The sequence below is a fragment of the Suricata suricatta genome, chromosome 8, assembly GCF_006229205.1.
Source record: "Suricata suricatta isolate VVHF042 chromosome 8, meerkat_22Aug2017_6uvM2_HiC, whole genome shotgun sequence".
NCBI classification, from domain to species: Eukaryota; Metazoa; Chordata; class Mammalia; order Carnivora; family Herpestidae; genus Suricata; species Suricata suricatta.
In genome coordinates this window covers 29,492,670-29,514,980 of record NC_043707.1, presented here as the reverse complement: position 1 = coordinate 29,514,980, position 22,311 = coordinate 29,492,670, and the positions used below count along the sequence as shown (strand labels likewise).

General features: G+C 55.4%; 1 protein-coding gene across 1 annotated transcript in view; it reads right to left on the bottom strand.

Annotated features, from left to right (window-relative positions):
• The window catches only part of SRRM3 (serine/arginine repetitive matrix 3), a 52,517-nt gene that overhangs the window by 9,413 nt on the left and 20,793 nt on the right, over window positions 1-22,311 (bottom strand). Inside the window, exons 3-11 of the mRNA XM_029945727.1 lie at window positions 16,680-16,781; window positions 8,254-8,382; window positions 8,076-8,156; window positions 7,524-7,553; window positions 7,025-7,087; window positions 6,870-6,905; window positions 4,994-5,044; window positions 4,422-4,526; window positions 3,859-4,036 (exon numbers count right to left, since the gene is read on the bottom strand). Coding sequence (XP_029801587.1) covers window positions 3,859-4,036; window positions 4,422-4,526; window positions 4,994-5,044; window positions 6,870-6,905; window positions 7,025-7,087; window positions 7,524-7,553; window positions 8,076-8,156; window positions 8,254-8,382; window positions 16,680-16,781 — 775 coding nt within the window. The remainder of the gene's footprint in view (window positions 1-3,858; window positions 4,037-4,421; window positions 4,527-4,993; window positions 5,045-6,869; window positions 6,906-7,024; window positions 7,088-7,523; window positions 7,554-8,075; window positions 8,157-8,253; window positions 8,383-16,679; window positions 16,782-22,311) is intronic.

Here is a 22,311-nt window from a genome sequence, read left to right as displayed (position 1 = left end):
GAGGCTGGCAGCATGGGGAGAGAGGCCTGAGTGAAGGGAGAGATGGAGAGAGACAGAGACAGAGAGCCACAAAGGGAGAGAGAGAGAGAAACAAAGGCAGAAGGAAACAGACAGGCAGGGAAATCAAGAGAGATGGGCCCAGACAGAACAGAGAGAGAAGCTATTTCAATGAGGCAGAGTGGGCAGATGGGGTGAAGGGATCAGTGCATTTAAAAGGGAAGGCAACCACAGATTCAGTTTGGAGGCCCTGATCCTGCCTCAGGTCAACCTCTTTCCGCCTCTGCTTCGGGGTCACTTTAGCTCCAGCTGCGGTCACTGCTCTTTCCTGGGGGCAGGAGGGGGAAGGGAGGCCTGGGGTGGAGCAGGTCAGGCAGCGCCATGGCACCTCTTCTTGGGGTCACCCTAGGCTGCACATTTTGATGAAGTTTGAGGCAGAGGCAGAGGCCAGAGACAGCCAAGGGGCCTTGCTCAGGAACCTTCTCGGTCACCCTCACCAAATGGAGAGGTTTCTCTTGACAATTCCAATGCTAGGGACAGGTGGAGCCAAGGCAGTGGGCCCTACTTCTAAGTCCTTAAACACCTCACACCTTTTCTGGCACTTGGGCTCAGCATCTTACTTCTCCATCCCAAATCACGTGACCTTGAGCAGCCCCCTTCCCTCTCTGCCTCACTATTTCTGTCCCCATACGTGTGTGAACTGTGAGGGTTTAGGGTTTCCTGAGCCGGTGAAGCAATAGTTCATTATAGAGTTGGGTTTGCTTAGCGCTGGGCCCACTTATTCCCTGGTATCTATGGGCAGGACCCCAGGGCCAGGGAGTTGAGAGCTGGGCATATGCATGGACATCTGGAGGGGTCCCCAGGGGGAAGGCAGGAGCGGAGACAACCAGCATCCGCCTCCCAAACCCTCCTCCCCTCACTCAGGGTTTCCACCCTATGCTTTCCATCAACAGCTCTCTCAACCTCTTGGCTGTGGCTGCTGGTCCTGAGGTTAGAGGGCTGGAGCCTCCTTTTGGATGGACCTCTAAAAAGCTGTGTGACCTTGAGCTGGTCACTTCACATCTCTGAGCTAGGGGCAGTAAATAGCCGAACCTAGAAATTGGGGGTTTAACCCTGACCTGGGACAACAGAGCCAGCACCCAGCTGGCCTTAGTCTCAAGATGAGGAAGGACTCTTTCTCTTGCCTGGGAGTGTCTGGCTTTGAAGCCCCCACCTGAGCTCAACTCTCTCAGGTGTGGACAGCTCCCTCCTCTAGGATCTGGGGCCTTGGCGCAGAAGGCACCCAGCAGCCTGTCCCCAGAAGTGGGGAGACACAGGGTGCTCACTGCCCTGGGATGTTCCTCAGGTGACCTGCGACCAGTCTCTCTTCCTCCCTCCGTCTTCCAGCTTCCCTCCAAGGTTCCTTAGTGACAGGGACATGGAAGAACATTCTGGGCCATTTCTGTTAATTTAAAAGCAGAGGCATTTTCAGCACATGCCCCTGGGGTTGAGGAGAGGATTTGCGCCCCGGGGTACATATGGCAGTAGCTGCTGGGCGGGTACTTTTTTCTTTAAGAGTCATCTTCCCTTTTAAATCCTGGTTACAAAGGGGAAAAAGAAGTATAAAGAGCTGTGTATACAATCAAGATCAACGTTCACTCGAGATTCTGAACCCATCTCTGCCTTAGGAGGAGAGGTTCCCACAGTAACACGCACAAAAGCAAAGTTCTAGAGCAACATAGAAGATAGAAACAAACAAACAAACCAGAGAGATAGTTTGCATTTCTGTACATTACCAAAGGAAAAAAGAAAAAAAATAAAAACAAAACAGAAAAAGTTCCATAAACTTCCCCACCCTCTTCCCTTGCCAACTGAACAGGAAATGGAATCACAATATTACCACGGTTCAAATGGGAGGCTAAAAAAACAAGCAAAAACATAGACGGGGTTAAAAATGGTGAGCTTTTCTTTTTTTCCGTTTCTTCTCTCTCTTTTTTTTTTAAAGGTAGCGTCCAAGAATATTCCCCACTCCCCTCAGTACTTGTCCCCAAAGACATTTTTGGTGAATGGCAAAGTCTCCGCTCCCTGCCCCCCCCCCCGCCCCCATCTCACCTCCCTGGAGGGTGCAGGTGAGAGGCCTGAATGTCCTGAGGTCCCAGATCTCGCAGGGCCCGAGGGAAGGGAGAAGGATTTGGGGAACATGCTTTGTGAAAGGGGGAACAAAGTGCTGTCTTCCCAGGAGACTCCCGGGGCAATGCCAAAATGGAATCCCTCTCTAGGAGGCAGTCAAGATTTGGGGGCATCCTCCCCAAGGCTGGGGCCTACACCCCTTTCCCTGGTTGCTCAGACCTGGGGTCTACTTCGTTGCTGTGGCCATTTTGTCTGTACTTGGTTCTTGGTGGCCTATTGCTCAGGGAGGGGAGGGGACCAGAAGTGGGATGGAGCCCTGGCTTTCTAGGAGGATGGGAAGCTCCCCTGAAAAGGTGTTTGGGGCTCTGTGCCCATGGGGGGGGATGGGCATACTCTCTTTTGAGTTTGTCCACCCTCTCTGTCCTGGCTGCCTTCAGCTACCTTTGTGAGTCCTCTTCCACCCCCAAGGCAGATCCAGGGACACTGGCATGATCCTCCCTATGTGGCCCAGTCAGGCCCTTGGGAGCTCAGGACCCTGGCACCCAGTCCAAGTGGGGCAGTCCCGAAACAGGTTACCTTCTTAAACAAAAATTAACCTTGAGACCAAAAGCCTTTTGTCAGCTGCCTTTGGCTTTCCTCACTAAGGCCTTGGGGGTAAGGGTGTTTGAGAAAAGAAAGGGAGTGAAGGAAACAGCCAAAAATCAAAATGAAACTGACCAACACGGACATGTTTGCTGCTGAGACCGGAGGTCCGGGGAGGGGCAGCCCCACACTCCCTGCTGCGAAGCAGCCTTCAGGTCTGGGGTGGGGGCACCTGCAGGCCTGTCCACCCCAAGTCCTCCTGTCCACCCAGTGCCCCTGCCAGGACAGTAGCCCTGTCTCCCTGAGATCAACAGACACAAGGGGATGAGGGGCTCCCCTGGGGCCTGGGAGAACCCCTCTCCCAGCCCAGCAGCCCCTGCCATCACCACACCTGCTTGTGGGTCTCAAGGAGTCCTTGTCCTTCTTCGAGGATGGGTGGGGGACACTTTTGGGGGGGGGGTTGGTGTGGAGTCTCTGAGGAAGCAAGGGGCACACTGGTAGGTGCTTTAGGAAGGATGGAACATGGGAAACAGGGTGCCTGCAGGTTTGAGACATCTGTCCACACGTGGGCAGTCAGTTCCTGGGGGAAAGGACATACTCTACTTGGAAGAGGGACTTTAGAAATGCAGCTCAGTGGTCGGTTGGGAAAAGAGAAAGGGGCGGGCTTTGAAGGAGAGGGAGGGACCAGTGAGAGGGTTAAGGAGGGAGGGCGCTCCGAGAGGGGGAAAGGGCTTGGTGGGGAGAGGGAGGCTCAGGGCCTAAGTGGTGCCCAGGGGAGATCCCGTCTCTGAATCCGGCTCCTGACTGCGACCCCTAGCATTGTCCATGCCCCTCCCACCCCAATATGCTGGAGAGAGGGAGGCAGGAGACCCTGCATCCTCCTCAGCTCTGTACCCAAACTGGCCGAGAGCCCCAGTGTTCAGCCCTCTCGGGCTGTCTGCCAAGCTCAAGGGTGGCCCAAGCCTGCAGGCCTCCCTCGCCCTGACACTAGGGCCAGGTGGACGCAACAACCAAGCATTCCAGGCCACTCCGGGGCCGGGAGGGGGAAGCGGCGCCTCCCTCCCCCGTTACACACTCACCACGCCCCGCCCGGCGGTGACCCCCACACCCAGCGCGGCGCAGCCCGCACGGCACGGCGCGGGAACCCTCCGCAAAGCGAAGCGTACGTACATCTGGCGGGCTGTGCGCCGAGCCGGGACGGCCCCCGTGCGCTCCGCTCCGCTGTCTGTTACCGCCGTTCTGCTGGGGCGACCCCCATCCACTGCCGCCCGACTGGGAAGGCGACTGGCTCCCGCTGGACCGCTGGCTGCCCGTCTTCCGCCCGTCATCTCGGTGCTTGGGGCTCAGCCTGGGGGGTGGGGGTGGGGGAGGGGACGGGACGTGGCGGGCAGCCGGCGTGGGACCCCCCCCCCGCCCCGTGCAGGTGGAACCGCTGTCCCCCTGCACGAAGGGCAGCCCCTTCCCCTGCCTCTTGCTTGCATTTAGAGAGCAAGGCCCCAGCCCATCTATTGCCTCCATTTCCAAGAGCCGTGGGCCCTGAAGCTCTTACTCGCCTACTCCCAGGGGGTTGGGCACCTGCACGCTCCTGGTAGACTTCCACCCACCAACTGCTGTTCTGCATCGACCTCTTCCCTAGCCCTTGGGAGGGTTTGATCCGCAAGTCCCCTCCCCTCCCCCAGCAGAGAACCGAGCTGTAGGATCTCTGGAGCGTTTCCGAGGGGCCCAGGACCTACCTGCTGGGTGATCTGGAATCGCTGTAGTGGGAGGAGAGGGAGGGGCTCTGGGAGCTGCCGCTGCTGTGGCGACGGGGCCTCCGACCTGGGGACTCCGCGTGTGGCCTGGGAAAGAAACCAGCCTGTCCCTAAGTTCTGCCTGACTTTCCCACGCTGGACCGCCCCCTACAGTGTCCTACAGAAATAGCCCCTCTAGTCTATGTGGGTCATTTGTGGGAATTAGGAAAAAGCACCCTTTTGTCTAGACAGCCCGGATCTCCAAGACCTCACTGGCCCCTCAGCTGGTGCTCTTGTGACTAGAGGGTGAGGGACATGGGGAGTAAGAGGGTGAGGGATGTAGGGAGTAATAAAGAACCCAGGACTGGGAAGCAAGAGGCCTGGGTTCCAGTTCTGGCTCTGCCACTGACTCACAGCGGGTCTTGGCTTCTTCTCTGGGTCTGAATTTTTCCATCTGGGCAATCAGGACAAAATGAACGATCTCCAAGGGCCCAATTCTGTGATTCTAGAAGGTCAGGTTTGCTGGAGTGGGGGAAGGGTTGGGGGAAGCTGAGGAGCTAGAGAATGGTTCTCACCTCTTCCTCTCTTTGTTCTTCTCTTTTCTTTTGCTCTTGGGGCTTCGAGATCTGCAGAAAGCAGAGGCTGAGGGGACAGCTCCGCCTGAGCCCAGCAGGGGGCCACGAGCAGGGCTGTGCCTAGGTGCGGGCTGAGGGAGGTAAGATTTGTTCCAGTCCCAGATCTGAGCCCCGCTGGTGCTGGCGTGGACTTGCTCATCCCACCTCACTGCTTTGGTTCCTTTCACACAGCCAAGCCTTCCTTCCTTCTGTAAGCCCCAGCCCAGGATCACTGCCTATCTGGGCCTCAGGTCCTGCCCCTCCTGGGGGTGCCGTAAGCAGTGTGCCCACCAGACCAGAAGGCTGACTTGTCCTTTCCTTCTGGAATTGGTCTCAGGACAGGCCCCTCTATGAGTCATCGTAGTGGGGGTGGCCCTTGTACACCTAATTTGTGTCCCCTGTGTCCCAGGTCTCTCAGATGGGACTCTCTGGGGCAGAGCCCAGGCTTCCTGCCTCTCTGCCCCCTCAGAGATTGGGCCAGCTCCCCAGGGGATTAGGAAAGAAATACTTTCCCTTGGGTATGATCTCCCTGCATTTGAGTCCTCTGGATTCTCATCAAGGGCTGTCCCCAAAGCTTTCCATCCCACCCAGTCCTGGCCCATACAGTCCCATCCCATCCAGCTCCCTGGGGCAGGCCCCACAGTGTTCTCCTTCCCCCTTTAACAAAAAGATGGAAAAGCTCCCTTGTAGGTGTCTAAGGTCTCACTCCACCCCTGGTCCCTGTAGATCTCTTAGCCCTACCCTCCCTGATGCCACCAGATTCCAGCTGGATCCTTCTAGTCCTGAACAGATGCCTCCTTCTGACCAACCATGAAATGATGCTAAGAAACACTGAGATTTGTTTCTCACAGGAGCAGAGTGGGTGGGGGCAGGCCCAGGAGGCCAAAGATTTTAGTTCTAGAGCCCATGTTGCTTGCTTTGGGCTTCAGTCTCCCCACGTGGAGCTGGTCTAGCCCTAGGTCATGTCTAGGTTCTTCCCAGGACTCCTGGGCAGCTGGCCAGAGGATCTGTGCAGGCGGATGATGACCACTAGGGGGCAGTAGGGGCCCATATGGCCTCTAAGATGTGGGAAAGAGGAAGAGAAGGAAGACGGGGAAATTGGGGACATTAGAGATTCAGGATTAGTTATTTATTTAGGCTCCTACCCCACCTGGCAAGTGGCCCTGGGTGAATTCCCACTGCAGGAATGAGACTGGGGACTCTGCCCATCTTCAGGGCTGCTGGGAGAGGCTCTGGCCCTCATGCCGGCCAAGGGGCTGGGACTGCCCTACATCTTCCTTCCCTCCATGCTGAGTTTTCTACTTTCCCCACTCCAGCCTCTGCCAGGGCTCTTTACTTTCACCTCCTCCCCTCCCCTCCCCTCCACTAATCCATCCTGAACAAGTCACTGTCCTGCTCAGAGCCCTGTGCTGGCTCTCAGCCCCATGTCGTTGGAGGCCGGCTCCTTGGCCTGTCAGGACTTTTGCGGGGCTGGCACCTGTCCTCCAGACACCACCGCCAGCCACAGCCATAGCCACAGCTAGCACACCAGTCTCTTGCCCATCGAGCTTTCCTTCTATATGGATGCCCTTTTCCTGCAAAGGTGGGGTCTTGATGCTTCTCCCTTCCTGACATCAAGGCTGACTCATGGGACCAGAAAGCATTGCAAACAATTGACCTTCCTCCTCGCGCCCCTCCCCCACCTTTCCCTGCCTGCCTCCCAGAAGGAGTCCCAGGGGGAGGATGGAGCAGCGGAAGACCCTCACCACCACCCCCTCCCATCATTGCTTTCCTTGGGCCTTGGTCCCCAAAGGGTGGCACTAGCCTCTGTTCACATCCTTAGCAGGGGATCACTCACCTGTGTCGTCTCTTCCTCCGGGACCCAGAATCAGACCTGTAGGGCCACAAAAGGGTTCTCTTGAGCTTGTCTGGGGAGGCCTGGGGACACAGATCTGCACAGCCATGGTCCTAGGCCAACAGGAGTGAGAGGAGGCCCCAGGAGAGGGAAGGTACCTGTCTCTGCGGTGTTTCTTCACACTCTTCTTCTTCTTGCGCAGGGGTGAGGAGCTCCCACAGCTGCGGACACAAGGTGGGGTGGGCTCTAGTGAACGGATGCCCAGGATTGGGGAGGGGCAGCTGGAAATGTCTGGGGAAACCTGGCTGCCTTGGGGGCATCTAGCTGAAGCCGCCTGCCCCTTGTACAAAATGAACTGATGCCTTGAGGGTCAGCAAGGTCCCTAAGGGCAGGTGTGGAACTGCCTGTGTTGTCCCCTAGCCACCCTTCAGCCTCCTTCGCATTGTAAGTGAGGGCTGTTTCAAACCCAAATGTGAGAGGCTCCAATGGTGGGATTTCTGGCCTCTGTGGGCCAAGCTGGCACATTGGCAGCTTACAGGGTCCAGGGCCTGATGTGGCAGGCCTCCTGCCTCTCGGGGATGGTCATGGAGTCTTGCCCAACCACAGACCTCCCCACCCTGTCCCCCCACCCCTGTAACCTGTGATACTGATACTGACCTGCACTCGGAGTCCAGTCTCCTCTTTTTGCTGAAGGCCAGAGAGACAAAAGGACAGACAGTTGGACAGAGTTAGCTGGGGCTCCAGAAGTCTGCCAAGGTCTCATTAAAGACAGGAGAGGGGGACACACAGATGGGGAGCCACAGATGTAACCCAGCCAAACCCCTCCTCCCCAGGCCACTCACACTTGTGGTGGTGAGTGCAGGACCGATAGGCGAAGGAGGAGGGGGACTGTGAGCAGGCAACTGTGACCCAGGGGCCAGATCAGTGTATCTAGTTCTGGGGTAGGTGAGTGCCAATAAGGGGAGGGGGCTGGGCCAGCCCCGTGGGCGGGGATGGGCCTGGAAAGAGGAGGGGCCCGGAATGGTAGGGCCCCGTCGGGGCGGCCCCTTCGTTGCCCCTCCCCCTCGCCCACGCACAGTGAGGGCAAAGGGTCGCGGTGACCCGCGGGGTTCACAAGTGCAGCTTCGGCTCTCCTCCTGGCAGAAGGGTGCACACCTGGGGGACCCCTTCGTGCCCCTTCCGTCCCCTCCGACCGGACGGAGCTCTCACCGGCTTCTCCGGTGGCCGCCTTTCTTTTTCTTTTTCTTCTTGGGAGGGGGAGACGCGGAGCTGCTGGACCAGTGCTTGGTCCTGGGTGAGAGGGGGAGGGGTTGGGGGTGGGCGGTGAGGGAGGAGGGAAGGCTCCGGCCCCCTCCCCCCAACCCTCCCCGTCGCGGCGGGCGCTGACCTGTATCCCCGGTGCCCGCGGTAGCAGGCGGCCGGGCAGTCGCAGTCCACCGGGCCGTCGTCCTCGTCCAAGGGCGCGTACTCCAGGCCGGGCTCCGCGCCCTCGAGCAGCCGCGGGGTCTCCGCCACGCTGCTGGCGACAGGGACGCTCACCATCCGCGCCGCAGGGCCAGGCCTTCCGCCTGCCCCATTCTCACCGCGAGGCCCCGAGGCCTGGTCCTCCCGCAAGGTCTGCGGGATGCTGCCCCGACCCCTAGAGGGTCAGGCGGGGATCTGGGCGACCCAAAGGGACGCCACCCTTGCAGACACCCGGCCTCAGCGAGGTCGGCCTCTTCTATGGTCTCACTTCTCAGTGAACCCCCTCCTCCTTGGTGAGGCCCTCCTCTCCCCAAGCCCCTCACTCCCATTCTCCTCTGCCCTCCTCAGCCCCCCTTTCCCGCACAGAGCCCCCCTTTCACCGATCCCTGTGCCCCTGAGCACTACTGCTCTACCCCTACCACCCTGCCACTCGCTCAGCACACTCCGCAGCCCCCCTTCCTCTGGTGAGCGTCGCTCTCCCCGAGAGCCCCTTCCCATCCTCCTAGCTCCCAAACCCCACTCGCAGGCCTGGTCCCGCCGAGCGCCTCCCTCCCCGCCCCCACGCGGTCCCCTGGCCGGGCTGCGGCTCTGAAATATTCATGGCCTCTCCTCGCCCTCCTCTCCGCAGCCTCCTGAGGCCTGGCTGCGCTTCTCCGGCTGCCGCTGCCGGGCTGTCATCAATCACCGCCCGGTGGCAGCGCTCCCGCCGCCTCCGAGGCCCCCCATCTATCTTGCAGAGCCCTCCCCCTGCACTCAGCAGGGACCGCAGCGTCCAGTCCCTACTCCCGGCTCCTGAGCCCACAGCCCTCTTCTGCCACAGATGTTTGCTCCCTGCGGGCGCGTCGCCAAAAAATCTTTTCTTCCTAAAGGCAGCAGGGCTTCTGGCAAGAGCAGGAGCTTTGAAGCTGCAGGCGTGCCCTCATCTTGCGCTGGCCCTGAGTCCCTGGCTGATTTGGTACCTGTCATCCCTCCCTCTCTGAGCCTGTTCTCCAAGATAAGCGTGATAACTATGTTATAGGGCCTCTGGGGGATTCTCTGAGGGAAACAGTACTGTGCAACTTCTTCCTTTTTTTTTTTTTAATTGAACAAGCCCAGAAGCGACCCTCCAAAACCCAGCTCCAGGGTAATGGCTTCAAGGTGGTGGCTTCCCCACCTTCTGTTCTTCCTTTCTCACTGGCTCAGACAGTGCCCTTCACAGATGCAGGCTCACCCCCTTGAGGCACTGCTACCTTCACTCCTGGGTGCTGCTCACCAGCCACATGCCTGCCCTGCCCAGAGCAAGGCAGGCCACACTGGGGACGGCAGAGCATTAAGAACATGACACGAGCTTTGGATTCACACAGACAGGTCTCAATCCAGGCATGACCATGCTCACTGGGTCCCCAGGCCCTTATCTCCACAAGCAGGAAAATAATATCCCAGCTGAGGAGAGGATTAAGCGAGATTCTATCTATGAAACTCCTGACATGAGCGACAGGCCTGGCCCGAGACAGTCGTGCCACACATGGTTGCCCCTGTTAGACCGAGGGACCCCTGTCAGACACACACACACATACCATCACCTTCTCCCTCTGGGTTGTGATACATGAGAGAGAGAGAAAGAGCAAGAAAGGCAGACCACAGCCAAGAGGTAAAAGAATTTCCAGGAGCAAATCTCCAGTAAGCACTCACTAATCTGTTCTTTGAAGAACTGATTTTGTATTAAAAAAAAAAAGTACTGGGGTGCCTGAGTGGCTCAGTAGGTTAAGCGTTTGACTCTTAGTTTCGGCTCAGGTCATGATCTCACAGTTGTGAGTTGGAGCCCTGCATCAGGCTTTGTGCTGACAGTGAGGGGCCTGCTTGGGATTCTCTCTCTCTCTCTCTCTCTCTCTCTCTCTGCCCCTCCCCTGCTCATTCTCTCTCTCTCAAAATAAATAAACTTAAAGGAAAATAAAAAAAAGAACATAACCCAAATTCTGACAGTGTTAGCTAGCCTGGAGGCCAGTATAGAGAATGCCTTTCGATCCCTAAACACAGACCTGGCCCCGGCAACCCTGAGGCCACACAGGTGGTGTGGGAGGTTTCCCTGGGGTGCTGGAGGAAGGCTTCATATCATTCTCCCTGCACCCCCACGGAGCCAGACATCCCCATATCCTCCGTTCAAATCTATGCTCATCCCCACATTCCTCTTCCTGAAGCCAGTGGCCTCTTTCCTGTTCCTGAAATCTCCAGCTCTCTGGCCGGTCCCCCGCCCCCTTCTCCACTATCCCCAACTCTGTTGTCCCCACACAGCCCTCAGCCGCACCAATGCCTGACACATAAAACACAGTCTTTGGCAAAACTTAAGGGCACCTCGAACACTGTGTGGGTGAGCCGATGGCACGAGGGAGCTTCCGTTTATCCTGATAAAGGTTATTTACAAAATAAAACAGCTCAGCCTGGGCGCTGCCCTGGGCAGGAATTCTGTTTTGCCTGTAACATCCCAACTCCTCCTTCCAGCGCTGCACCCTCCTGCTCTGCTGGCTGCACCCCTACCAACATCTTTCTTCCTCTGTCCCAGGGAAAGAACTGTATCCTCCCTGGGGTCTCCTCAGTTGGTCTTTCTCATTCTGCGGTCCCTTCTGAGGGGTTTACTTGGGCTCTCATCTGCTGGGAGCATTGAAGGATAAGCACAGGGCACTGAGTGGTGGGCTCAGGGAGGGGCACAAGGTCTCATAACCTTCTGGTAAGACGTGCCCTGCATGTTCTAGGGGTATAAACGGGCCTAGGCCAACACTTGTGTTGCTGACTTTGAGCAGCTGATATCAGTACATCTGTCTTTCAGGATCCCCCAAGGCTAGAACCCTGCGTTCTCCGAGCCTGCCTTTCCTGGATGATTATCACTAACCATAATGTTCTCTAATGTTTCTCACTCTCAAATGTTCACAAGTCCCAATCAGTTCACAAGTCTCAAATCGCTACCCGGTTTAGAGAAATCGCACCTCCCCATTTTACAGATGAGAAACCTCAGACCCAGAGAAGGACAGAACATCTCCTTTGGTTTTGGAGCCTTTGAGTAAGGGATATAAGTTCACGTATGCAATTGGCTTTGAGAATTCATGGGCAAATAGGACAGGCCTCGACTTCTCTGGCCGGCCTCTGCTGCAGATGTTAGCTCAGCCCTGGCCTCTCTATTTTACAGACACAGTTGTGGGTGCATGCACAGAGTTCTAGATATGCATGGAGTTTTAGATTTGTTTAACACTTCTTGCTCTTTTAAAAACTTTTTTTTTGAAGTTTACTCATTTTTGAGAGAGAGAGAGAGAGAGAGAGACAGAGTGTGAGTGAGGGAGGGCAGAGAGAGAAGGAGACATAGAATCCGAAGCAGGCTCCAGGCTCTGAGCTGTCAGCACAGAGCCAGATATGGGACTCAAACCCATGAACCATGAGATCATGACCTGAGCTGAAGTCAGATGCTTAATGAATTGAGCCACCCAGATGCCCCGTGCTCTTTTTTTTTAAGTTTATTTATTTATTTTGAGAGCAAGAGCACGCACATGTATGTGAGCAGGAGAGAGGGAGAGAGAGAATCCCAAGCAGGCTCTGCACTGCCAGCACAGAGCCCAATGTGGGGCTTGAACTCATGAAGTGTGAGATCATGACCTGAGCCGGAATCAAGAATTCAATGCCTAATCAACTGAGCCACGGGGGCACCCCAAGTACTTCCTGCTCTTAAATTCGTGTTTGTTTCCTGGTTGGCTCCTCACCCCATCTGTGGAATAGGTAAAGGGAGCGTTACTTCCCTGTGAGAGAACAAACTAAGCCCCCCATAGAGCTGACCAACGCCAGTCAAACAACCAGGGTCTAGTGACGAGAGACCAAGGAGGAATGGACCAGGGGTCCTCACCGCACAGGACACATGTTGGATGGGCCGCCACAGCCAAAGATCTGACCTGGGTAAAGACTGCCTGTCACATGCTCTACCTCATTGTCAGCAGTTTCTCTCATTAACTGGTTCTGTTTCCCATTAGCCAGGAGCATAATGGCCAATTGACAGATGAATGAGTCCAGACAGTGGAGGGAGGATTCCAGGCAAAGGGTCTGCTTTCTCCACTCCTTCACTCAGTGGCATGCCAGGTCTGCCTGGGGCCTGGGACAGGGGCAGCGGTGGCAGGCAGAGGGATGAACAGGATGGCAGGACAGGTGGCAGGAACAGGGACGAGTCAGGCCTGAGATCTCTCCTCTTATTCCTCACAGTGCATGGGGCGTATTACAAGTGTGAGGCACCATTCTAAGCACTTCATGTGTATTTATCTCATTTAATTAGTTAATGCTCAGACAGCTCTGTGACATGGGTAACATCACAAATATTCCCATTTTATAGATAAAACAATGAGAAACAGAGATGTCACACTATGTAGCAAATTGGATGCACAGAAAAAAAAAAGGACTGAAATTTGCTCACTGTGTTAGGGAGTAGCTTATGAATATTGTTTCCCATAAACCCTCTCTCCCAAGCATTTTAAAAATGTTACATAACTAAGAAAACAATTATTCTTAAAACTTGTCTATTAGAGTAAAGGAAAAAACAAAACAGAACTGATAGCAACCATGAGAAGTAAGAAAATATTGTGTGGATTCCAAAGAGGAAAAGGGTTTACTTTTATCCTGGGAATATTGGTAGAGTCGTTTTTAGAGGCAGCCCTGAATGATGGGGTGAATTAGAACCAGTGCAGAGGGCGGGGTGCCTGGGTGGCTTAGTCGGTTAAGGAACCGACCTCAGCTCAGGTCATGATCTCAAGGTTCGTGAGTTAGAGCCCCATGTCTGGCTCTGTGCTGACAGCTCAGAACCTGGAGCCTGCTTCGGATTCTGTGTCATCCTCTCTCTCTGCTCCTCCCCTGCTCATGCTCTCTCTCACTCTCAAAAACAAATAAACATTTTAAAAAACTTAAAAAAAAAAAAACGGTGCAGAGGGGCCCAGGGTGAGCAAAGGCAAGTATGTGAGAAGGAGCAGGAGGGAGCTGGCCCCTGCGGGAGGTTGGGAGTGGGGAACCAGGCTGGGGTGAGTGAGGAGAGCCTTCAGAACGAGGCCAGGGCATCTAGACTCAGTGGCATGGATGGTGGGGAGCCACAGAGGGTTTCTGGGTACACAGGCTCCCAACATCAATCCATTTCCAAGGACAAAGGAGTGTCCTCTCTCACTGTCTCTGGGACCTGACTCCAGATTACCATGCCAGCTACCCCCGGGTTCTCTCTGCCTGTCGCCCTTCTGATTTCTCTTTCCAAGAAGAAAGCCCCCAAACACCTGTCTGACCACATCACACCTCCCCCAAAACTTTTCACCGGCTGCCACCCTCTATGGAATCCGGTCCAGATATGATGCACTGGGCTCTGGTGTGGAGAGTAGACCAAAGGCAGTCTGTCTCAAGAGACTGTCACTCAAACTGGTAGATTAATGCAAGAAAAAAGATGATCCCTGGGGACAAGAAGCAATGGGAATGATTCTGCCCCTTTAAGTCCCTTTTCCTAAACGGGAGGTACCATAGGCTCTTAACAGTCCATAGAGGGTTAAACTCAGACATCCCTCCCTTCTTCCTCCCTGAGTGGTGGCCCTTCTGCTGGCTCTGGTTTGCCACCTCCTTCTGAGAGGACACTGGATTTCTCCGTGTCTCAGAATGCTGGTCTATGAGCGGGTTGGGGTATTGGGGTCAGGAAGTGAGAGGCATGAGCACAGGAACTGCTGTATGGCCTCTATGGCCTCTTTTATAAATAAAAAAGTAAAGGCACAGAGAAGTCAAGGATCTGCCCAAGCCACACAGCTGGGGTGTGGTCAAGCTGATATCCAGGGCCCAGGGAGTTAACACTGAGCTTAGAGCTTGGGACATGTGAGGTGTCCAACGCCAGAGCCCACTCTCTCCCTCCACTGCCCTGGACTCCGAGCTAGGAAGTGAAGATCCGCAGTCAGATGCCGGGTCCACAAGAAAGCACACAACCAATCTGTCACCAGCTCTCTGTCACCTCCTCTGTCTTGGGCCTCAGGCTCAGCACCACAGAGAGCAGGCTCCTCCCAGCCTGCACGTTATTATCCAGGCCACCATCAGCTCCTCAGCTCAGCTCAGTCACCGTTTGGTGTGCTATTTTCACACCATTTTGGCTCCCTGAGCTAGAAGAAACCTTCCGGCCCCACCCCTTTTCCCATGTAGAGGAGGAAACCAAGGCTTAGGGGAAAACGGGGCGAGCTGCAGTGTTCTAGGTTCCAGGGACAGAGCAGTCAACAAAATCGATAAAGATCAGTCTTCTGATAGCATCTTCGAGCACCCAGCAAAATCCCAGGACCTGGCCTAGTCTACACTCTTCTCTGCCTCCAGAGCAGGAGTCCTCCCTGACCATCAAGTCCTCCAGACACTGCCTCTTCCAAGGGACCCTTCCAGACTGACCACCCCAGCCTGTCGCTCTCTCTTTTTCCACTGAGCACATGCAAGGGCTAAGTGGTTCAAACACCCCGTGGTGTTTCTTCTTGTCAGGGGCTGCTGGTGATTCCTGGTTTCAGGTTTTGGGCTTTTGTTTCCACCCACGGGGCAGGGGCCCACCTTCCCCTCCCCTCCTCCCTGCTCCTAGCACTGGCACAGAGGGGGGAGGCGGACACCCAACACAGGCCCCCAAGGACATTTCTTCTGATGATGGACATGCTGGTGGATTTCCCAGTGCGTCCTGGTTCTTAAATGCATCGTTCATTCAGGGCAAGACAAAATCAAGACCGCTGGAAAAGACTTGAGGGTGCCTGGTCACAGGAGGCAGCTCAGCTGGGGAACAGATGATATCCCCGCTCCCAGGGAGAAGAGGGAAGGCAGAGGGAAGGGTCCAACATCTGGGAGGAGGGCAGAGGCAAAGGGAGACAGAGAGAACCACAGTTGGGGCGGGGGGTGGGCAGGAGGAAACAGAGAAGCCCATCCTGGAAGCCAGGGGGAAAAGTAGGCTTCCAGAAGGGGGTGCGTAGGGGTGGCCCTAGCCAGAGAGAGGCCAGGCCTGCCGAGAAGCACGGGCCACAAGACGTAGGACTCTGGAGGCCTCGGCGTGAGCAGATCACAGGGGTTGGGGTGGAAGCCGACCATGGCTCTGTGGCCTTAGGAAGTAGGAGCAACGCCTGTCACCCGCTCTACAGAAATTCGATTGAAAAGGGAGAGAAAAACATGGGATGGCGGCCAGAGGAGGAAGCAGAGCTGTGGAAGGACGGGGAATTTGATTAAAAAGGAGCCTGGGGAGGTGCCAGGGTGGCTCAGTCGGTTAAGTGGTTAAGCGTCTGACTTCCTCTCAGGTCATGATCTCACAGTTTGTGGGTTCAAGCCCTGCGTCTGTGCTGACAGCTCAGAGCCTGGAGCCTGCTTTGGAATCCGTGTCTCCCTCTCTCTCTGCCCCTCCCCTACTCGTGCTCTGTCTCTGTTTCTCAAAAAAAAAAAAGTTACCAAAAAAACCCCACGTAAACAGGAGAATCTCTCAGAGAGTGCTGTTCTTTTTTTGTTTGGTGTGAGCGAAGGTAACGGGGTTTAGGGTCCTCAGCAAGATGCCTGCTCCCAAAATTAGTCCCACCCCAGAGGAAATGCCAGGAGTATGTAGCCTGGCTGCTCACCCACCTCTGTTCCACCCAGAGCCGGAACCCGGTGGGGGCTCCGAGGCTCAGCCAAGGGAAGGCCCATGATGCCCCCTCAGTGCGCACTGCCAGCCAGGCACGGGGTGTGGTCGGCCATCCCGCCGGGCCTGGACACTCACAGAGATGGGCTGCCCCCACACTCCTGCAGAGGCCTGCTGCATTCTTGTCCCCAGTGTCTCTAGCCTGAGACAAATCTGCCTCCCCATAAGATGCCAAGCTCATGGCCCATGGCACACTGGTGCTCCTCCTGTCCTGTGACGGGCGAAAGATGTGACCCCCATGGAGCCCTTGCTCTCTTTACCTGATGGGACTTCGGCCACGATCACAATGGCATTTGGCGTCTCGGTTCCTACTTTCCGGAACACGTGTTTACTTACTCTGGGGCCCCTTTTACAGGTGGTAATAATTGGGGAAGAGGGGCTAGTCTGAGGCCCCGCTGTCAGCCAGCAGCCAGGCTGGGGTCAGAATTTTTCTGAAGTTTCCAGATTTGCAGCCCAGGATTTCTCAAGTTGGGCTCTGAGCTGTTTCCCCACACTGCTGGGGCATAGATAGAACCTGGGCCACAGGGGAACCCTAAATGATGCTGCCCCCACATGTGTGCCTGGGCCAGGCTGCCCTCCCCTCCTCCTCTTCCTCATGCCCTTCAGCCCCCAGAGGGAGCTTGGAAAGGCTCCTCTGGCACCCAGCTGCTGTCTGAGCTCACACCCTCCTGTCCCCCACCCCGATGCAGGGGAGCACTCACATGTGGCCCCCAGGCCGGTCCTCCCTGGTGAGCATTCCCTCCTTCTCCATCAGCATCTGCCGGAAAGTTCTGACCTTCTGTCGGGTCTCCTCCTCAGAGTATCTGCAAGAGCACAGGGAGGGTGAGGGCTGCCCCTCTTGGCTTTCTTTCCCTCCACACCCCTACTTGCCATGCCCTGAGCCCTCCCTTCCCCCCTGCCCCCATCACAAGTACACTTCCAGCTTGCAATGACCTGTCTGAGGTCACACCACCAAGCAAGGCTGTCAGCGCTGGGGAAACTCAAGGTGTTTTGCACCAAACCAGACAACAAACCAACTAAACAAACAAGCAATGACCAGCCAAACAAACAAATGAACCAAAAAAGGAAGAGTTGTCTGGGGAGGTGGGGAGGAGGGGGAAAGACCATGGAGAGGAGGCTGTGTGTTTTCCTGGTCCTCCCCCACCCTCCAGGGCAGGTCACCCTCCCACATCCAGGCCACAGTCACCCTCTGGAGACATTTTAAGGGACATGAAGATCCAGGACTTTTCCACTTTCCTGGCCTCAAGGACACCTGATCCTCACAATAGTCTTGGGAAGGCCTTAAATCATCCCAACCTCTGCGAAAGCAAGGCTGTAAGGGGCTTGTCCTGGATCTCAATACTAGACCCATTGCTTCCCTGTTTGGGGGGAGATAGGTGAAGTCTGGTCTTTTTAATTTTTAATTTTTTTATTTTTTAAATGTTCATTTATTTATTTATTAAAAATTTTTAAACATTTATTTATTTTTGAGAGACAGAGAGAGACAGATCATGAGCAGGGGAGGGGCAGAGAAAGAGGGACACACAGAATTGGAAGCAGGCTCCCGGCTGTGAGCTAGCTGTCAGCACAGAGCCTGATATGGGGCTCAAACCCACAAACTGTGAGATCATGACCTGAGCTGAAGTTGGACACTTACTTGACTGAGCCACCCACATGCCCTTATTTTTAAATGTTTATATATTTTGAGGGAGAGAGAAATAGAGCATGAGCAGGGGAGGGGCAGAGAGAGGGAGGTACAGAATCTGAAGCAGGCTCCCGGCTCTGAGCTGTCAGCATAGAGCCTGTCAGCATAGAGCCTGATTCGTGGGCTTGAACCCACGAATTATGAGATCACGACTTGAGCTGAAGTTGGACCCTTAACTGACTGAGCCACCCAGACACCTCAAGTCTGGTCTTGAATGGAATCCCCCAACTTCTCTATTCCCTTCCCCCTCCCTCTCTAAGCCTGGGCTCAGGCTAGAGACCAAAGTCCAGAATTATCACCCTTGCTCCCATCCTAGGGTCAGCCATCATCCCCTGTCACTGTGTCCCTGTGACAGTCACTGCAGGGCCTCTTGGCTATTCTGCCCATGTCCATGCTGCCCCGGGGCAGGGTGCGGGGGTCTTTGCAGATACCATGTCTGTTGCTGAGTGAATCCTGGGGTCCTAAACCCCTCACTCTCCCCTTTCTGGGTTGCAGGTCATTGTCCTGGATGGAAAACATGGCGGCAAAATAGGACCAGGCTCCTGTCTTGTCTCTGTCCTCCACTCACCATCCACTCTGTCCTCACGGCAGACCAGGCCTCAGCTGGCCCATGGAAATGGCACATTGTGGCCTCTCAGGGACCTCATCTCTGTCCTGCCCTCTCTTCTCCCTCCTTCCCTTCCCTTCTCCAACAAGCATTTGGGATTGGCCCAGCCTTTTCGGAGAGCAATCTGGTAATTCCTTTTAAAAGCCAGAAGAAAGGAGCACATCTTTTGACTCACAAAATTAACTTCCTGGTTTAGCCAGTGGAAATAATCATGGCTAAGCACAAAGACGTGACTCATGGGATGTTTACAGCAGGACAGATACCCCCGACCAGGTTAGGTTGTGTTTCCATAGCAACCTGTACCTTCAGGTCCCGGCAGGTGGCTCCTGTGCTACTCAACTGCCACCTCTGTATCCTGCAGTGGCTTAGGGGGTCCTGGGGGTCTGTCTGGATTGCCATTGTGTCCCTGGAATCTGGTACTTGCGTGCCACACGTGGCCTCCAAACTGTTTTGACAAATGAGTGACCAGTGATGGAGAGGCATCGAACAGTTTGAAGGTCGGATGTTCATTTTGGACACCTGACTGGTGGCTGGGTGGCTTGAGCCGGCGGGGCCTGGAGGCAGGGAGGCTGGCGCTGGGCTACCAAGGGACTTTGCGCAGGACAGGATGAAGTCAGAGCCACGGGGTGGGTGGGAGGATGCAGGGGAAGAAGTGGGCAGCAAACCATCTAGGACATAGGATGATTGGGACCTGGGGACCAACTGCAGATTGGGTCTCCACCTCGGTCCCTGTTAGCCTCATATTCGGCCATTTGGCTGGAGGTGCCCTGGCCTTATTTATTGGACAGTGCAGAGCCATTGGTCGGCTGGGCTGTCCCCATGTCCAGGAAGAAGGGGTGGTGGCCCCTTTCTGAGCAGTGGAGGCACAGAGGAACTCTCCCCTTCTCCTCAGGGAGCCAGCTTGTCATTGGCATCAGCACTGAGACAAATAGCAGAGGCCCTTCCACGCTGCCCAGACCCTGACTCGTGGGTATCTGGGCAGGAAAGACAGGCTGGCTGGCCTATTGGCATGGGGCCCTGGACCTGGTGGGGCTGGGGAGATGGTCCAAGAACGAGGCTGGGCCACATCCTCAGTTCATTGGGGTGGGCTTCAGACCAGGGACCAAGTTCCTCAGACTCCTGGAGTCTGTGGAGCACAGGGGGCTGGGAGGTAGAAGCAGGACTCAGGGTTTCGTTAAGAGCTGGAGCAGGACACGTGGAGGGATTTAGGGCCCGTCCCAGAGCCCAGAGCCAGTTCTGAGGCAAGTTGAACTTGAGTGCAGGCCACTGGGAGGCCGGAAGTGCTGGATTGAATGGATGCGGAGCGTTGGGAAGGACCCCTCTATGCTCCGGGGGCATCTTGCTGGGAAAAGCTGGGGCTGGTTGAGGGGACACTGCATTAAAATTTATTTTTATATTTATATGGAAAGAGAGAGAGAGAGAGAGAGTGAATGCACAGGTTAGGGAGGGCCAGAGAGAAAGAGACAGAATCCCAAGCAGGTTCTGCACCATCAGTGCAGACCCCGATGTGGGGCCTGAATTCACAAACTGTGAGATCCTGACCTGAAGTGAAATCAATAGTTAAATGTTTGGGGTGCCTGGGTGGTTCAGTCAGTTGAGCGGCTGACTTTGGCTCAAGTCATGATCTCATGGTTCATGGGTTCAGGTGCTGCGTAGGGCTCTGTGCTGACAGCTTGCTCAGAGCCTGGAACTTGCTTCGGATTCTGTGTCTCCTTCTCTCTCTGCCCCTCCCCCGTTCATGCTCTGTCTCTTTGTCTCTCAATAATAAATAAATGTAAAAAAAAAAAAAAGAATTAGATGCTTAGGCAACAGACTGTGCCACACAATCGCCCCAGGATACTGCATTTTAAAAGAGGTCCTCAGGGGCACCTGGGTGGCTCAACCAGTTAAGCAGCTGACTTTGGCTCAGGTCATGATCTTGAGGTTCATGAGTTCGAGCCCTGTGTCGGGCTCTGTGCTGACAGCTGAGAGCCTGGAGCCTGCTTCAGATTTTGTGTTTCTGTCTCTCTCTGCCCCTCCCTGGCTCATGCTCTGTCTCTTTATCAAAAATAAATTTGAAAAACATTAAAAAAAATTTTAAAGAGGTCCTCAGAGTAGAAAATGTTTCATTCTGCCTGTCTCTGCCCAGACCGGGATGTTCCTACATAATCACTTCCGGAGTCACTAATTTATTCTTGACCTCACCTCGAAGAGGGTGGGCTGTCTTTCTCTTCTCATTTGACAGATGAGGAAACAGAACAGGGAGACGGGAGGCTTCCAGCTGCAAGCCCCAAGGGCAGAGCCATGCCCTGTTCACCTCCAGTGTCCTCAGAGGAAGGGCACGGGTGGGGGTAGGGGTGGGGTTGGGGCTGGGGTGGGCGCAGCCCATCACACAGGTGAGGGTCCCTGGCCCCATGGTGATTGCGGGCTGCATGGAAAGGCTGCCCGGGAAGGTGATTCCAATGAAGCATCAATCACCAGTGAATTAGCCATCCATCCATCAATATTAAGGAAGGGATTGCTTTTTAATGGGGCCAAAGAATGTGTGTGTTACTGTGACTAGTGGGAATATCTGTCAAATGCCCGAGAACCTGGCAAATAGACTCGAATGAACCAGTGTTTGTAGAAATGGATATTAATGACTGGATTTTATAACAGAGCAAGGGTCCCCAGTGTTTGTGTAGCACCTTCTGGGGACTGGCTGGAGGTGGGGGAGCCCTGTACAGCTTTAGCCCACAGGACGTAGAACAACTCCCCCGTAGCCATGGCTTACTCAATTCTGGATTGTTGAGCCCTCCGCTGACCATGCTGCTGTTAGGGGTGGGGGTGGAGAGTTGGGGGCGCTGGTAACTTGAGAGCTAGCTTTGTGGGAGACTCCAGTCTAAGGACCACCTGGGGTGAGGGCTTGGGTGGGTTAAGGGGCCCTGACTGGACCTAGTGGGTGCATCCCAGAGAGGCATGGGTCCTTGATGCCAGGGGACTGACACCAAGGTCATGGCCAAATGCCATCCCCTCTGTCTGAGGTTGCCCTCATCTGATAATGACCCTCTTGTGTGCTGCGAGGGGCTGGGGGGCTCCTGGGGAAGAGGGAGATTCAGCCAGAGGAGGAGGCTTGGGGAAGGGAGAGCTGCCATGAGAGGGGCCCTTTAGCGATTCTCTGAGAGGCTGGGGCTCTGCAAGGGGGAGAGAGGGGGCTCAGGAAGGAGGTGGGGCTGTGGGAGGGGAAGGGGACAGTTTCTAAGAATACAGCGCAGAAGGCTGGGCCTCTTCTGGCCCAGGCGGCCCTCCTGTTTCCTCACCTTGCCCACCTGCCCGCCATCCCTTCACTGCCCACGGCTCCAAACTTAGTGGGATTTGCAGGTTGAAATAAGGTCCGTGAGCCCTCTTCTTCCACCCCTACTTGACTCTGCCCCTGGGGATCTCATTTCCTCTGTCCACATTCACGGCTCATCAATCCTGGTTTCACTGCCAGCTGGAAGCCTCCTTTCCGTCTGCCTTCAGCTGCTTTCCATCCATTTATCCCTCTTGGTAGGGACCCTCCCCACCCCCACCTGGTCCCCAGCTGGAGAAGAACACCAAGTCTCTGTGCCCCAGGGGCCCTGGCTGGAAGTCCCCCTGAACACCCTGGATCCAGGCCTGGCCTTGGCCCTGCCTGGGACACTCTGTCTGAGCCTCAGTGTCTTCCTGGGAGCTGTAGCGAGGGTGAGCCATGTCTTGGCCACCTCTTGGGGTGCCCAGGAGGCCTGGACGGACAGAGGTGTGGTTTGGAAACATTGCTGTACACAGGTTGTCTGTCCCAATGTGGCTCTGGGCCCCAGTGCACTGGGCATTTCCGATCTGTCAGCTCCCCGATAGTGCAAGTCTGATGGGTGGGCCCTCTTCCCCACTTTGACTCCCTCCACAGCCAGCCCACTAGTTACAAAATCCTCAAGGTAGATGCAAAATGGAAACTCAGGACCTCTGGCTTTCCTTGAAGCTGCACAAATGGGAATGGCTTTGTGCTGCTTCTTTACCTCCAGCTCCATGTGTTAGGTCTGTCCTGTCTCCCCTGGACTTTTGAGGG